This window comes from Schistosoma mansoni, assembly GCF_000237925.1.
Source record: "Schistosoma mansoni, WGS project CABG00000000 data, chromosome 1 unplaced supercontig 0076, strain Puerto Rico, whole genome shotgun sequence".
Lineage (NCBI taxonomy): Eukaryota > Metazoa > Platyhelminthes > Trematoda > Strigeidida > Schistosomatidae > Schistosoma > Schistosoma mansoni.
In genome coordinates this window covers 618,928-637,535 of record NW_017385990.1, presented here as the reverse complement: position 1 = coordinate 637,535, position 18,608 = coordinate 618,928, and the positions used below count along the sequence as shown (strand labels likewise).

Genomic DNA, 18,608 nt, shown 5'->3' with positions numbered 1-18,608 from the left:
TATTGATAGAGATATTGGTAAACAATAAATCAATAGTTTGTAGAATGTAATAAACCATAGTCAATATAAGTCTTCTAATATTAAACACACCTTTCTGTTGTTTGTCAGTTTATAACTACTAACAGTATACTTATATTTCGCTAACCAGAAAAAATCATTCAAACCATTCAAACTCTGCCCTGGGAGTAGAAGGAATAATTATGACGTCTTACGATGAAAGCCGAGTTCCTTAGGAAGTCATGAGGCCGATGCACCTTCTTACAACCAGAGCGACAATTTTTATAGGTACATGGAATGTCCGGACAATGTGGGAAACCGGAAGAGTCTTCCAAATTGCTGCAGAAATGAGAAAATACAACCTGGAGGTGCTTGGAATCAGTGAGACACATTGGACGCAGGTTGGGCAACAACGACTATCTTCAGGAGAACTTCTGTTATACTCCGGTCATGAAGAAGAAAATGCCCCACATACACAAGGAGTTGCATTGATGCTATCCAAACAAGCACAAAATGCACTTATTGGATGGGAATCTCATGGACCAAGGATCATCAAAGCCTCCTTCAAAACAAAGAGAGAGGGCATTACATTGAACGTCATCCAATGCTATGCGCCTACCAACGACTACGATGAAGACGTTAAAGACCAATTCTACGATAGGCTGCAGTCGATCTTCGAGAAGTGCCCAACCAAGGACCTGATCATTCTGATGGGAGATTTCAATGCCAAGGTTGGAATGGACAACACTGGATACGAAGACGTCATGGGACAACATGGACTGGGAGAAAGGAACGAAAATGGTGAGAGATTTGCAAACCTATGTGCCTTCAATAAACTGGTCATAGGTGGCACCATATTCCCACACAAAAAAATACACAAAGCCACTTGGATTTCACCGGATCACACTACACAGAATCAAATCGACCATATCTGCATCAACAAAAAGTTCAGGAGGACGATGGAGGATGTGAGAACCAGAAGAGGAGCTAATATAGCATCCGATCATCATTTGCTGGTCGCCAAGATGAAACTAAAACTCAAGAAGCACTGGGCAATGGCGCGGACAACATCACAAAAGTTTAATACGGCTTTTCTTCGAGATGCTGACAAACTCAACAAATTCAACATAGCCCTCAGCAACAGGTTCCAGGCCTTTCATGATCTACTCAGTGGAGAGGGAACGACCATGGAGAGCAACTGGAAAGGTATCAAGGAGGCAATCGTTTCAACATGTCAGGAGGTTCTGGGCCAAAAGAAGCGCCATCACAAGGAATGGATCACTGTTGGTACACTGGATAAAATTGAAGAGAGAAGGAACAAGAAGGCAGCAATCAATATCAGCCAAACAAGAGCAGAAAAAGCCAACGCACAAGCCGAATACACAGAAGCAAACAAGCAAGTGAAGAGGAGCATCAGAACCGACAAACGTAAATATGTGGAAGACTTAGCAATGACTGCAGAAAAGGCTACGAGCGAAGGAAACATGAGACAACTGTATGATACAACAAAGAAACTTGCAGGAAATTACCGTAAACCAGAAAGAACAGTGAAAAGCAAGGAAGGCAAAGTAATCACCGACATTGAAGAACAATGAAACAGGTGGGTTGAACACTTCAAAGAACTCTTGAATCGACCAGCTCCACTGAACCCACCCAACATCGAAGCAGCACCCACAGACCTCCCAATCGATGTTGGCCCACCAACAATTGAAGAGATCAGTATGGCTATTAGACAAATCAAGAGATGCAAAGCAGCGGGACCAGACAACATCCCGGCAGAGGCACTGAAGGCAAATGTAGCAGCAACTACAAAGATACTCCACATTCTCTTCAGTAAGATTTGGGATGAAGAACAAGTACCAACAGACTGGAAAGAAGGACTTCTGATCAAGATACCAAAGAAAGGCGATCTGAGCAAATGCGACAACTATAGGGGCATCACTCTCCTCTCAATACCAGGAAAAGTCTTCAACAGAGTATTGTTAAACAGGATGAAGGATTCCGTGGACGCCCAACTTCGAGATCAACAAGCTGGATTTCGTAAGAATAGATCGTGCACAGATCAAATCGCAACTCTACGTATCATTGTGGAACAATCAATCGAATGGAATTCATCACTCTACATCAACTTCATTGACTACGAGAAGGCATTTGATAGCGTGGACAGGACGACACTATGGAGGCTTCTTCGACACTACGGCGTGCCTGAGAAGATAGTCAATATCATACGGAACTCCTATGATGGACTAAACTGCCAAATCGTCCACGGAGGTCAGCTCACCGACTCGTTTGAAGTAAAGACCGGTGTTAGGCAAGGTTGCTTACTCTCACCCTTTCTCTTTCTCCTGGTGGTCGACTGGGTCATGAAGACGTCAACATCTGGAGGAATGCACGGGATACAGTGGACAGGCAGGATGCAGCTTGACGACTTAGACTTCGCGGATGATCTGGCTCTTCTATCACAAACGCAACAACAAATGCAGGAGAAAACGACCAGTGTGGCAGCAGCCTCAGCAGCAGTAGGTCTCAATATAAACAAAGGGAAAAGCAAGACTCTCCGTTACAATACAATATGCACCAATCCAATTACACTTGACGGAGAAGCTTTGGAGGATGTAAAAACCTTTACATATCTGGGCAGCATCATTGATGAACACGGTGGATCAGATGCAGATGTGAGGGCGCAGATCGGCAAAGCAAGAGCAGCATACTTACAACTGAAGAACATCTGGAGCTCAAAACAATTGTCAACCAACACCAAGGTTAGAATTTTCAATACAAATGTGAAGACAGTTCTACTGTATGGGGCGGAGACGTGGAGAACTACGAAAGCCATTATCCAGAAGATACAAGTGTTTATTAACAACTGTCTACGCGAGATACTTCGGATCAGATGGCCAGACACTATCAGCAACAAGTTACTGTGGGAGACAACAAACCAGATTCCAGCGGAGGAAGAAATCAGGAAGAAGCGCTGGAAGTGGATTGGGCACACTTTGAGGAAATCACCCAATTGTGTCACAAGACAAGCTCTCACATGGAATCCTGAAGGTCAAAGGAGAAGAGGAAGATCAAAGAACACATTACGCCGAGAAATAGAGACAGATATGAGAAGAATGAACAAGAACTGGATAGAACTAGAAAAGAAGGCCCAGGACAGAGTGGGTTGGAGAAAGCTGGTCGGCGGCCTATGCTCCATTGGGAGTAACAGGCGTAAGTAAGTAAGTAATCTCATGGTTGAATATAGTGAATTGCTTTGATTTTATATATCCTACTGAACGTTAGATTATGGACTCCTTAAATCATCTCTTTTTCAGTGAAGATGATTGCGAACCACTTTACACCTATTAACGCACACATAGACACGCATTTAAAACTTTAAAAATCAACATACAGAAACGTGCTGTAAGTTGCTTTCAGTCCTTAAATGCTTTGGTACGGTCGAGAGTGGGGAGAGTCAGCTTTCCCTCTTGAAATGCTCTCACATGGTCACGTGCATACAACCACTATCAGTGAAGTACATCCTCGCACCAAGGGTGCTTTTTACGAAATTGAGAGGACGAAAGGCGAACATCCGGCGCTCTAATCGGGTTGGTGGACACATAGGGTTCACCCAGGGGAGTTGGAAAACTCTGATTCCAAACGAATGATGCCCATGGGCTGGCTCCAAGATCCTGAGGGAACAAATGGCATATGAACCCATTGTTATTCATCGAGTACCACGAGACTGCACCCCCTAAAGCTGCTCCACTGATTTGTAGATCAGATTTTTAGATCGAAGGTTCCGGGTGTGGCCCCCTAAGAATACCACGTGCTTCGGTCTGGGCACCCGGGAATTATACCAACCCTCATGCAAATCAATTTATTTGTGTAGCGTAAGTACATTAGCTTCCTCCTTCTACCAATATTTTTGTGTTTAAATAAATAAGTATTCGTAAATTATGAAAACTATACATTAATTACTTCATGTGCAACTCTTACATCAGTTGTCATTTACATCTTTCATGATTCTTTCAATTCTTAATTCCTTTCTATTTTCTTCATTTCGATCATCTTTTGACAGGAATTCCACTTCTGATTAGTGTAGCATACTTCTTACATCTGTAGACATAAATGACTAAAGTGGTAATCAGGCACATTGTAGCGGGTCCATGTTTCGACAGTGACGAAGTTGAAGCCCATCTAGAGAAGTTTGGCATGAAGAAGATAAGAAGTACACTCACGGACGAACGGACTCCCAGAAAGAAACAACCGGACTTTGGTGTTGCATACTTCTTACATCTGTATACATAAGTAACATACACGACACTCATCCTTCCTTTAATAAGTTGTTCCGATCGCCATAATATTGTTTTCTTTGTCGCTGTTCGTGACTCGCCCTCCTAATGCCATTGAAACCATCTTTGCAGTTGATTGGCATTTACACTTATGCTTTTCTCATCTCTGTATCGTATAAACTGCGCTCCACCTCTCCGTGACAATGTACGGTCCTTCCCACTTCGGACTCAGCTTCTCTAATTCTGGTTCGTTGCCTATGGTGTATTTCCGTTCTCTACACTTTACCAGGTCCCCTACTGCAAAAGACTCCCACTTTCTCTGCTATTCTTTGTTTACCTCTCACGCTCCTGATTGCTTCTTTTCTTTTTTCAACCCTGTTGTAGTCCACTTCTATTGCTAAGGGAAAATCATATTAGGTATTGGGAGTCGCGGCTGTCTATCATACATTAGTAGGAAAGGTAACTTCTTAGTTGTTCCTTGTAAGGAGGCACGATGCGCCAGCAAAATTATTGGTAACTCTTTCTCTCAATAGCCTCCTTTAGAGGCTAACCATTCCCTTAACATCCGGTTGTTTCCTTCTGGGAGTCCGTTCGTCCGTGAGTGTACTTCTTATCTTCTTCATGTCAAACTTCTCTAGATGGGCTTCAACTTCGTCACTGTCGAAACATGGACCCGCTACAATGTGCCTGATTACCACTTTAGTCATTTATGTCTACAGATGTAAGAAGTATGCTACACTAATCAGAAGTGGAATTCCTGTCAAAAGATGATCGAAATTGAAGAAAATAGAAAGGAATTAAGAATTGAAAGAATCATGAAAGATGTAAATGACAACTGATGTAAGATTTGCACATGAAGTAATTAATGTATAGTTTTCATAATTTACGAAGACACTGTAATTTAGCACTAAACAGTAAATCGGTTTCGCCCACCTAAGTTTTTGTTCACTACAAAACTTCACTAGAGTCTTGTATACGGTTCTCGGATAGACAAAAGACATTGATATTGGGACTTTCTAAAGACATAACCAACCCTATCTGTTGGCCGATCTGTATTAGTGTGCGGACGTTGAAGAAGGCCAGCTTGAACTGTGTATATAGTTCAGGAAAGGCTAGTTTAGTATTCGTAGCCATTGATAGAACTCAACTTTCGGCCAGTTAGTGACTTGAGTCCGTTTAGATAGGACAAGTTTAGAACCATAGGCGAGCTTCTGCATAAATTGAAAAACATACACCGAGTGGTACAACTTAGTACACATAATAACGAGAGCATGACCATCAAGCATACGGAAAGTCAGCGAACTAAAAGTAATACAACCAATTAGAAGAGGATAGAGGTCATATGAAAAGTCTAGTCAGAAAAAGCGTTCTTAGTTACTGCTTCTAGTAAGATTTTAGCGTTATTAATAAAAATTGAGTAACTCCGTGATTGTCTTGGCAAAACTCCATACACATTTTCGAAAGAAACATTGTTTGTAAATATTCAACATAAGCGGAATGACTTTAATAACACGCTTAATTACCATCTGAAGAGACTAGTTTTATGCATTAAGAATACAACGGCTGTTCTGTGAAATAACCATACCACATTTGATAGGTGCAAGTTGCCACATTTCATATCAGCACAATAACGGAGGAAAACTAAAGAATTAAAGAGAAGGATACTAAAAAACTAGAAGTCAAAAGTTATGGGTGAAATCACGTTGTGAATAAAGGACCAACATGCATCAGTATCAGTAATTATGAACCAGTCTTTAAGCATAGATCACAACTATCTAGGCCTTAGTATGGAGATTACTAGTCAAATCAATTATTGTGTTCATGGATTGACATCATGTGTATTAAACCGGCTATTTTAAAAGTTTTTCGAACCTATACGTATGTTAACTTGGATAATGTAAATAAGTTTTATTTTATTTATTTAAATACATAAATATTGGTACAAGAGGGCACCAGATATATATGCGCCACACAAATCTTATCTGATTTGTGTGATACTACCCAGGTGCCTAAACCGAAACAGGTGGTTTTCTTAGAGGGCCACACCCGTAGCTTTTGACCTAAAGGTTTGATCCACAAAGCAGTGGAGCATCGTGAGGAGATGCAGTCCCATGGTAGCCGATGACTAACGATTGATTTATACTCCATTTGTTCCTTCAGGATCCCGGAGCCCATGTGCACCATTGGTTTGGAATCAGGGTTTTCCAACTCCCCTAGGTAGACTTTCTGTGCCAACCAACACGATTAAAGCACCGAACATTCGCTTTCCGTCCTCTCAATTTCGTAAACAACATCCGCGCCACGAGAAGGTGAGTAGGACTTCTCTGGCAGAGGCTATATACGTGTGGCCATGTCAGAGCATTTCGAGAGGTAGAGCATACTCTCCCCACTCTCGGCCGTACCAGGGCATTTGGGGGCATGTATATAAGTAAGAAAGTACATGTAGCTTACGCCATAAATACAATAATCGACCATATTTTACAAATAGATTAGTCGAGTTACCATCTTATTATTACTTGTAATTGTACGTGAAAAATCAACATTGACCAAAACAATGGTTATATGGTGTTATAAATTTTTAGTGAAGTAAATTTCCAAGCTTTTCATATATGTAACATCTAATGAAATAAAAACATTTACTTCATAATATTTATAAACTAAGGAAATGTACTACTGCAAAATACAGGTTTTTATTTGAACAAATAAATATTGGTACAAGGAAGCACCAGATACATATGCGCCACATAAGTCACTTGATTTGTGTGTGGACTGTAATACTACCCGGGTGCCCAGACTGAAGAAGGTGGTTTTCTCACAGGGACATACCTGGAGCCTTCGATCTATAGGTCTAGCCCACATGTCAGTGAAGTAACGTCAGGAGATGCAGTACCATGGTAGACGGTGACCGACGATTGATTCATACGCCATTTGTTCTCTCAGGATGCTGGAGCCAGCCCATGTACACTATTGGTTTAGGATCAGGATTTTCCAACTCCCATGGGTGAAACCTTCATGTCCATCAATTGAGTTAAAGTGCCTGACATTCGCTTCTCGTCCTCTCAATTTAGTAAACAATACCTCCGCCACGAAAAGGCAATAAATAGCACTTCACTGTCAGAGGTTGTATGCATGTGGCCATGTGAAAGCATTTTGAGAAGGAGAGCTGACTCTCCTCATCCTCAGCCGTATCAGAGCATTTGGGGGCTCATTTTAACGTATTTTCTCATTGACCCAAAGATCGACATACTTTTGCCCCATTAAAATAAATCTCCACATGTATACCATTACTTACAATGTTAAATTCACATGAACAGGGATACGATTGTCAGTAGAAATCATCATTTCATTTATTTGTGTGAAAGCTGTGATACTGCCCAGGTGCCCAGACCGAAACAGGTGGTTTTCTCACAGGGCCACAATCCGAACCTTTAACCTAAAGGTCTGATCCATAAGGCAGTGAAGCATCGTAAGGAGATGCAGTCCCATGGTAGCCGATGGCCGACGACTGATTTATACGCCATTTGTTCCCTCAGGATCACGGAGCCAGCCCATGTGCACCATCGGTTTGGAATCAGGGTTTTCCAACTCCCCTAAGTGAACTTTCCGTGTCAACCAACTCGGTTGAAGTGCCTGACATTCGCTTTTCGTCCTCTCAATTCCATGAACAACATCCCCGCCACGAGAAGGCAGTGAGTAGGACTTCTCTGGCAGAGGCTATATACGCGTGACCATTTGAGAGCATTTGAAGAGGGAAAGCGGACTCTACACCACTCTCGGTTGTACCAGGGCATTTGAGGGCACACAAAAATTTCAAATGAATAGGAACATAATAAACATTTTGAAGAAACTATCATTAACAATATCAATAAAATAAAGACAAAAACAATAAGATTACTAAAATATCATTTTACATTGTAAAGAATTCATTACATAGTAGTATGAAAATAAATTATATTATTCCTAATCATATTCCCTTTTTGTTATCATAAAGGGATTTCAGTAATATTATTAGTAGTAGTGACACCCTCTTCATCAGTAGTATGATTGACTTCATTATTGAATTCATCATAATTAGTTCTAGGTAATAATAATGTTGAATTTACTGGTGTACGACATATTGGACAAGTAATTAAACCAATTAAATGATGATTGATTGAAAACATTGCGGATTTATGTAATGATTGAAAACAATCAGAACAAATAGCTGCATGTCGACATGGTAATAAAACACGTAGATTAGATATAGTTTCTGAAGAAAGACAAATAAAACAACATGGTCTCCATGTTCGACTAATTTCATTATTATTTGTATATGATGTAATTGTTTTCATGGGTAAAATAGTAGTCTCATTAATTGAGTTGGCATTTTCACCAGCATCAAAAAGAATCTGTTTGGGAAAAAAAACAGAACAGTGACATAGTATTTTATAATTTACAATGAGACATTACGAAAAGATTAACAGTTCACTGTTTTCATAGTTGAAAGCGTGAGTCAATTGAAGCTAGATCACCATGGAAAACCTGGAAGCACTGGACGGCCGTTTCGTCCTATTATGGGACTCCTCAGCAGTGCGCATTCACGATGGTGCCTCACAAGATTCGAACCCAGGACCTACCAGTCCCGAGCCAGAGCCCTTAACCGATAGACCACTGAGCCGGCATTCAACGGTGTTAATGTCTAACTTCAACTAATCGTGGATGCGCACTGCTGAGGAGTCCAATAATAGGCCGTCCAGTGCTTCCAGGTTTTCCATGGTGGTCTAGCTTTAATTGACTCACGCTTTCAACTATGAAAATACTGAAATCTGCACAAAACCCCTTCTGATAGTTCACTGTTAATCTGAGTTGTTTAAAAAAAACTGTTGATCAAAGCAAGAAGTATAAAGTACCTAAATCGAGTAATAATGATGATTACTCTATTTAAATGTTCATATTAAAGCAGTGTCCCCAAATGCCCTGATATGGCCGAGAGTAGGGAGAGTCCGCTTTCCCTCTCGAAATGCTCTGACATGGCCACATGTATATAGCCTCTGTCAGGGAAGTCCCATTCACTGCCTTATAGTGGCATTACTGTTGTTTACGAGATTGAGAGGACGGAAAACGAATGTACGGCGCTCTAACCGGATTAATAAACACGGAAAGTTCACCTAAGGAAATTGGATAACCCTGATTCCAAACCGATAGTGCACATGGACTGGCTCCAGTATCTTAAGGAAACAAACGCAGTATGAATCAATCGTTGGTCATTGGCTACCATGGGATTGCATCTCCTTACGATGCTCCACTCCAAGTGTGCCCCCCCCTAAGAAAATCACCTGTTCCAGACAGTATCACAACCCTCACACAAATCAAATGAGATTTTTGTGGCGCATTTATATCTGGTACCCCTTTGTACCAATATTTGTGTTCAAATGAATAAATAAATGAATAAACAATGTTTAGAAAACTTATTAATACTACTATTATTATTATCATCATTACTGACAGAAATTTTGTGGTAATTTTGAAAACAAAAAGTAATTTTGCACAGCTTTGAAAATGTACCAAAACTTTGCTCACTTAAGTCAATCTATGCAATATATTTGATTTGATTTGACTGATTAAATATGAAAACACTAATATAGTTTCACTCACCTGTGGAGTAAGAAGACGATTCCAAGTGGTTTTCCAGTATATATACATAATACTTGTATTCACATGTTCTTCTTCTCGAATCTTTACATGAATTATGTAGCATGTGATATTCTGAAACGATCAAATGGGATCAATCTTTTAAAGTAATTAATAGATAAATTGAACTCTAGTCTTCTCAAATTTGTAGCAATCAGATGCCTCAAAATGAATTTATGTCCTTACAACTAAAATAACAAACCTTTCCTTACCATGGTAACAATATCTTCATTTTATTACATTATTATTGTTATATCGAGTGCCTGTGTGTCGTGCTTAATATATGAACGTGCTAAGACTGCCAATTAGAAATGAGTGAATTATCGATCAGAGCAATGATACACCAAAAACCGTATGAGCAGTCTTGAGTACTTATCAGTCCTGCTTTCTGCCTAGCCCAGCCAGTTAACTCCGGAACATCAATAACAGCCTCTGCGATATAAATCATATATATAAGCCTCCATATGTAATCTAATTTTAAAATATCATAGGTTTTAAGCATCCCATGAGAAACTAACTTATTACTATTATTTGAACACATAAATATTGGTACAAGAGGGTACCAGATATATATGCGCCACACAAAAAATTGTCATTTCGTTTAATTGTGTGAGGACTATGATACTGCCCAGGTGCCCAGACCGAAACAGGTGGTTTTCTCACAGGGCCACACCCGGAGACTGCAAATTAAAGGTTTGATCCACAAGGAAGTGGAGCATCGTGAGGAGATGCAGTCCCATGACAGCCGGTGACCAACGATTGGTTCATACGCCATTTGTTTCTTCAGGATACGGGAGCCAGCCCATGTACACTATTGGTTTGGAATCAGGGTTTCCCAACTCCTCTAGGTGAACTTTCCGTGTCCGCCAACCCGGTTAGAGCGCCGGACATTCGCTTTTCGTTCTCTCAATTTCGTAAACAACACCCCTAGTGTGAGAAGGCAGTGAGTAGGACTTCCCTGTCAGAGGCTGTATACGCGTGGCCATATGGGAGCATTTCGAGAGGGAAAGCGGACTCTCCCCACTCTCGGCCGTACCAGGGCACTTGGGGGCGAGAAACTAACTAAACAAAATGAATTCGTTTTATATTCTGACCAAATCTTTGCCTCTACTCCTTTCAAGTTAATAAAAAAGAACTTTGTGTATGAAGTATAATTTTAATTTACAATAATAAAACTAAAATGTATGATTTTATAACTGACAGAACGTTCAAAATATAAAATGGTTTAAGTTATTTAACCATATATAATTGTTTGATATCATTAAGTTGACATGAATCGGTAAAAATGATAGATGTATAAAATGACTATCAGGACGTTCGACTTCTTTTTTGAAAATCCGATTCATAATTTCGGGTTTTCTTCATTGGCAAATGTCATGAATTTTCTTACAACTTCAGTAGTGTTCAAGTGACTAAACTGAGATAGTTGTTTTCTTAAGGGACCCCTTAAACGTTTTATTAGGAAGTTTAATTCTAAAGGCAGTGGAGCAACGTTAGGAGGATTTCTATGATAGTTGAGGTTCAAAGAAAGTTTACATCCCACTGATCTAGTCTGTGCCACAGGACTTTTTTATTCTCTACGACAGATAATCTGCATATGCCAGCCCAACTTAAACAGAAATCTATCTTTGTTCATAGACATAGTTCCTATTATTTATTTATTTCTTTATTTATTTAAACACATAAATATTGGTACAAGGAAGCACCAGATAAATATGCGCCCCACAAATTTCATTCGATTTGTGTGGGAGCTGTGATACTGCCCAGGTGCCCAAATCAAAGCAGGTGGTTCCTCTAGGGGGCCACACCTCGAGCCTTTGACCTAAAGGTCTAGTCCACAAGGCAGTGGAGCATCGTAAGGTGATGCAGTCCCATGGTAGCCGGTGACCAACAGTTGGTTCATACGCCATTCGTTCCTTCAGGATGCTGGAGCCCATGTGCACCATTGGTTTGGAATCAGGGTCTTCCAACTCCCCTAGGTGGATCCTCCACATACACCAACCGTTGTTTTCTCTAATCTAAAACTGTCAAATAAAGACATTGGTGAACATAGTTCCTCACCTTTGCTGATTGTATTGGAACAATAACAAGAACCGTAGGACTAGTCTGCGTCAGCACCTAAGCTAATGATAGGGAGCGAAGTAATTCCGTGTGTCAACCACGTATCTTAGAGGTCTCACCAGCCCCTGATGGGTTGGTGTTGAACGAAATTTCGGAGTGGGAAAGGGAAGCTAGCTTAGATATGATGAAGCTAACTTGGGACAGTAATTAGTAATGGTTTCACAAAGAGTAGATCAGGTTTATGAGTAGCTAGATAATTAGAAGTACAGTATTGTTTGACTAGTAGTAAACAGCTGCTGGTCTCACGTCAACATGAGTTACCAACCAACAAACTGGGATGAAATAAAGACTACTATAAATAAATCTATCCGGAAAACAATAGCACCAATCTATCGTATTTGGGCACACATTGTAATTTTAAGTGATGTCCATAATGTTGATAGTAATAAGTTGAACATTAATCATTATGTATTTCTGAAACAGGAAAAACATTGCTATTTAAAAAAACACTATCTGAACAAAGAACTGTTCAAAGCAAGCATTTTCGCACTAAAGTTACTGCAAATAAGCTTTAGTAAATATTAGTTCATCTGTTAAGCCCTATAGAGTTTACATTCGAATTTTTAAACTTACTATTTCTTCAACCAGTGAATCTGGAGTACTTGAAACTAGACCAATAACAACTGAATATTTATCCCGTTTCGTGTGATCAGGGCAAGAATGAACGTTCACGTGTATGGATATGTCTTGAATTCCAGGTCTAAGATCAGATTAGCATAAACAACAAGGACTTACTTTACTGTATGTTTTTCGGTAGCGTTGGTAACAATGTAATCCCTAAGATTTTTGTGGTCACTAGTCAGTATAGCATGGAAAGAAGACAATGAGACATCACGTAAGACACAAAGCTCGACAGCCTTAATGCTAGAAACAGTTACTCGGATCGGATCACCTAAATTTGTCAGTCAAATATAAATCAACTCTCACCACACATATTACTGCTAGACGGCTGAAAGCTAGTTATCACAGAACTATTGCTCAATCGTTTTGTTGATACATCAGAGATCATATATCCTCTTGTTAACACAGACATTCCCGAATCAGCATTTTGGCCATACAACCATAAGATGCTATATTTTAAAGAGAGATTATTTTACAAAAATATGAAACATACAGTTTTTCCTTGACAACTTTCATAATGACAGACAGTATAAGGAAAGCCAAGAAGATTCGAATGAATACACCCCGAATACTGTTGGAAATGTCCATTGCAGTGGCTGGAAACTGAAACCAAGTATCCAAATCCTGATTTATTTTGCAGTACTTTGATGTTCACTGTGTGGGCATGGAAGTAAGCCCGCTTGGCTAGTATAGTGACCTTTAACAACAAGAAAACAAGTGAATCGTTACCTTAAGCACAGAAATGTATTTATACCGAATCATAAGGATGTTCCGATTTAGGGATAGTCAACCCCTAACATATGTACAACATAAAAGACAAACCATATTGACAAGTGCAAAATAATATTTATCTTAAAGTTTGATCAACAACGAAACATTAAAAAAATACATGCAAACCACAAAACCATTTAAACGACTGACAATTAAGAGGTGGGTCGAAATGGAGACATTAGACTCAGAATGAGAGTCCATAGAGATGGGATTTAAATTTCGTATAGTCCACATAAACAGTGAAATATATCTTGCTACTTGAACAGTTAAGTATGATATTGTTTCTTTTCTGAATAATTATGTCTTCCGAAAAGATGTTTAGATCCAGATAAAGGAACTGAGTCTTTTAACAAAGGACTATAATATTTTTCAGACATCAGGGGTCCTAAATGCTCCTCCAAACATTTATTCAGATTTTATAAAGTAGAGCAACTGACTCCTGGAAATTTCCACCACATTTCCAAGGTCCATCGTCATTAACCTTCCAAATCACAACTTTTCGCGAAAAAAGCCACCAAGTATATCCGACGGATTAAAGTATCATAACGTCTACAAATCCACATTCATGGAGACAACTTTCGAAGATATATCTTCTCTAAATATATTTAACACCAACCAAACTTTAACTGTAGTTAGAATCTATAAATCTAATCAGATTATTCTTGGTCTAGAAATATTTTATATATCCCACCATCATTCATGATCATTATAAAATCAAATTTGTTCGAAGAATTTCATGCTTCTCTCGCGATAGTGAACGCATTCTCAAGGCGGCAGGCTGCAAATGAACATTTGTTACGACCTGATATCTGAACGGACAAGCGTATCAAAAACTGCAGCTAGAAGCAACGGTAATTCAGTCGTAAGTGTACTTTGAAGCTACATTTTTGAAACTCAAGGTATGCTAGCCATTAATTCAAGCTGGTAATATACTCTCATGTAAACAAGTATGGGACCTATATTGGGTAAAGTTAGAGTCCATCCGGGAATTTCTAGTGATTCACAAAACAGGAACTAAATAACCTCGCACAAATCTTCGAAAAGATATAACTTTAAAACTAATTGATGTAATTTGTGACTCACGTGCACGTGCAGATATAAACCAAACAGTCGATAGTAATGAGACATGAAGTTATAACAACTGTTTAATTATAGCTTGGTGCCTTATTGAGAGGATTACCGTTTTCATATGGGCATGACGAGCCAAGAAGTTATGTCCCATCAGGTAACCAATATCACACTATTTACCATCTTCGGAGAAATTATGAAACCCTCCTAACAAATCCAATTTTATAAATGTCATAAATGGTAGTCAGATGTAGAGTATTTTTAGATTTAAAATAAACTATTACGATTTATAGATCCTAACTACAGTTAAAATTTGATTGGTGTTAAATATATTTCGGGAGGATTTATTCTTTCTTTGAAAGTCATTCTAATATAAGATTTTATTGGTGCTAGAGCACGAACAGGTCGACTATACTTGGTGGTCACATTGAAGATACAGAAAGGTTCAAAATCAACTGAACTAGTTCTACATTATTTATCCGTGGTTTTCTCATAAAATGTCCAGGGAATCATACAAATCTATCCGAAAATTGATATGCCCGGTACGATTGGAAGGATAACCCAACAGAAACAAGACAAGTCTAACATGTGAATTTTGGTGGGTAGTAGAAGGCATTTTTAAAGAGATATGCCTGTCAACAAGTGGTATATTCGTAACATTGAGTTTTAAGGGAGTGTTTTGTGAATAGTTGTCAAACTAGAATACTGGTGGTATTTCAATTACATTAGGATTATCATAGCCAGAACTCCTACTAAACTAGTCCATCTGTACTTCATCAACTGTTAGTTATGTGTTATGTGCGGAGAAATTTTAAGAACGAGTACTTTAAATAAAATTAAGCTGACTATTGTGATAATCAGTGTGATGTATTGTTATAGCGAAAAACAAGTCCAGGTGGCCAGAAATTTTTGTTAGGTCTGCACGGTAACATACGAAACAAAAAGGAATGTTCATTTGGTTTAACAAGTATATTTGTATACATATCAATGCAGTAAAAAGAACGGATGGTCCTATTTCCATGGAAATCTCGAGATTGCCCGTTTACAAAATACCAATTATAAAATTTGGTTACTCTCTAAAACCTACGGTATGGAACTACTGAGAGTAAAACACAGTACTATTAACGGAAATACTAACTTTCAGTATTGATACATTAAAGTGCGAATCTCCGATATGTTCCGCATAGGAATGAAATAGCGCGTTGGGGCTTCAAACAACAAAGTTCGCTAGAAAATATAGCGAACACATTATAACTGAGTCCTGATTCTATGTAGTAAGAAGTTTTTGGATTGTAGGGGCAGTGAAATGTCACTGAGCCCTAGTCAAGTCATCCGGCAGTTGGAACACTGAATATCGAACAGATCATCCATCCCTGTTAAAGTCAAGGACAAATAACGCGCATCAGTTAATCATACACCATGAACTGGCCCAAGCGGTGGTGGTCTCACTAACTTCTCTGTACTCATTCTCACTAATCTATTCTTGTGACAACGTCCTATAAGTTTTACTGTCTTCAAATCAGCTATAGTACTTTGATACGTTGAAGGGCTAATCCATGTTAGTTATCGACCGCGAAGTGTGGCTTAGGAATTAGCTGCTTCGTCACACCATTACGATATAACTCTAGTAGGCTCCAATCATTCCAAAGAGATCATCATCCATGATGATTTACGGGATTATCTAGGTACTTTTCACACTACTTTGTGGGAAGAAATTAAGCATTATTGCAATTTCCTTGTAGGCTTTTCTTGTAGTCACAACAATTCATCAGACACCGTGATATGGAATATAAACCTCCAAACCACAAGAAAAAAACAGAGGATAATCAAACACAACGGATAACTGCTTTAACTTCTTTAAATCTTTATTTTGAATGATATTTCGCTCTTTAATAGACTATTTTTTAAATGTGATACAGTGCTATTCTCTCTTGATAATTCAGTCCCCCATTCTGTCGGTGTTGACTACCAAACATGAACTTAATGGCGCCGCATATATTCAGCGTTGGGCAACTCTCTTGTTCATAACACCTTTGTAATATAATGATACCAACACACTCAAATCAGTAGTCAGGAATCATTGAGTCCGAAGATATATTTGAAAGGTTGCCGATGTGTTGAAAAACATTTGGCTTAGGCTGGTTAGTAGTTGCAAGGGATTAGTAGCACGGTGTTCCCGCACTTGATCCTGTATGGATGAGTCACTGTGCAACTTCAGCTAGAATGTGTCCAGTAAAACTGATGAAGTCAGCTTCAATGTCGAAGACTTACAGAACTATTTGTTTTCCTGAAATATTTACGACTACATTCTCAATACCTTGTAATTTATGAATTGGAGGGAGTTCATAGCCAAAATAATTATCTTATTATCTTCATTATAGTTTAGCGCTTTGCATCTTGTCTGAAGATAATTACGGTGTCAGTTGAGCGCGTGTGATAACGACTGTACATAAAAAAGACTAGACAAAGCGCTAGTCGATGATCCGAAAAAAGCACGAGAATCGCTTTCTGTTATATAGGAAGCAACAAAAATCAATAGGCAACATAGTTTGCTGTCAACATTACGCTGACTAATCAAAACTCAGACAAGGCGAATCGTACTCCGAGCGAGATTCAAAGTACAAAGATATATGTTAAACCATCTGCACGTAGTATTGATACCACGACTATCCTAATACGTAGTCCATGTTATTGCAGATTATTACTTCTTCCTTTCACGCAAAAATGTAAGTGCGTTGTGTGCTCTTCCTGGATTAAGGACTTTTCTTTTACCTTTGTCTTTTACAGCCATCCCTATTCAACCTAATCTGCATACTGCCTTGATACATACAGTAAATTCTAAGTGTGAAAAGCCTCAGAGATTAATAACTTGTTTGTTATTATTGACGAAATGAAAACTATCAGTATATAATATGTTGGAACCGAGGAAAATGTTTCCTATGAAAAGAAAAGTGAAGTATTATTGAAGATTAATAGCACAACATACTTATTCATGAGGCAGATTATATTTGAAATTAAATGGTATGATTCAGCGGACCGTCGAGAGTGGCAAGTGAAACAAGATAATATTCTTCCTTTAGAATTCTTGCTTTAAATCTTGACCTCAGGTTTATTAGCCTTCAGAGCATAAGAGTTGCAAAGCATCGAGCCATAGCTGGTTTAATTTCGCCCTGAAAACTCTGACCGTTATTTGTAAGATTAACACAGACCAACACATAATAACTATGCCTAGTACAATTTAGATAAAAAGAAAATCAACCTTTGAAAATGTTTATGAGGTTATAAACTTAACTAACAACACTTGCTCCGTTCCCAGTACGTTAACTTAACCCCTTTACTTTACCACGAGAAAAAATTCGATAAGTGAGGATTAATCAGTCAAGTTGTGGTTTTGTTATAGTTTCGTCACTTTGTATCAATAAATGTTTTATAGCTAGGAATGGATTTTCTGTTAGCTGATAAGTCACTCAAGGTTGTCAATACGGTGCACTTTTACGCAGTCACAAATAACACAAACCTAAGGCCGATAAGCCCTAAGGAATCGGAGTCAAAACTGTGTAGCGTAAAGTTTGGAACCTTCTGAAATGGCAGTAGTATTCTTGAAATCGTCATTTTAAAACTTTTCTTTTGATATCCGATGTATCACTACCACCATCTCATGAAACCCGTTTTTTCTATTGGCGCACTCCTGCAAGGACCATTTTGGCGTATCATTCGTACCGACTGAGATGTATTTTATAGCCTTCAGTGTGTTGACCGGAGCGCTAGCTGGGTCTGTTTGTCTGATGATTTAATCTTCAAAAAATCTTGCTCCCCATTATTCATATAATCTCCATCACTACTTTGCATACTAAACAAATCCATAATGAGTTTTCAGAGTTCTTCAACCAATTTCGGTTGCAGCTCCAGTTTCAGATTAGAAAAAAGGGAGGCCAATTAGCCTAGTTGATCCAACTTCTATTGAACGTATCGACAGATGAAGGCTTAACCACACGTCTAGGCATAGATCCACTCTGGTTGATGATTTCCTCAAGAAAACAGTAGTCAGTTTACAAACAAATGAATCTGGGCTTTCAGACGTTT

General features: G+C 38.9%; 1 protein-coding gene across 1 annotated transcript; it reads right to left on the bottom strand.

Moving 5' to 3' along the window:
- Nucleotides 1-8,119: 8,119 nt before the first annotated feature.
- On the bottom strand, nt 8,120-15,706 carry Smp_176640 (hypothetical protein). The gene is made up of 7 exons (XM_018791766.1): nt 15,664-15,706; nt 13,180-13,383; nt 12,993-13,135; nt 12,801-12,957; nt 12,639-12,765; nt 9,909-10,019; nt 8,120-8,662 (listed from the first exon to the last, which is right to left on the bottom strand). The coding sequence occupies exons 2-7, from the start codon at nt 13,272-13,274 to the stop codon at nt 8,258-8,260; spliced, it is 1,038 nt and encodes a 345-aa protein (XP_018645087.1). The 5' UTR covers nt 13,275-13,383; nt 15,664-15,706; the 3' UTR covers nt 8,120-8,257.
- Nucleotides 15,707-18,608: the final 2,902 nt, after the last annotated feature.

Coding starts and splice junctions, on each gene's coding strand:
- Smp_176640 (XM_018791766.1), bottom strand. CDS start 13,274: ATGGACATTTCCAACAGTATTCGGGGTGTATTCATTCGAATCTTCTTG. Junction 13,136..13,179: donor AAAGTTGTCAAGGAAAAACT/GTATGTTTCATA, acceptor TTTAAAATATAG/CATCTTATGGTTGTATGGCC. Junction 12,766..12,800: donor ACCGAAAAACATACAGTAAA/GTAAGTCCTTGT, acceptor ATCTGATCTTAG/ACCTGGAATTCAAGACATAT.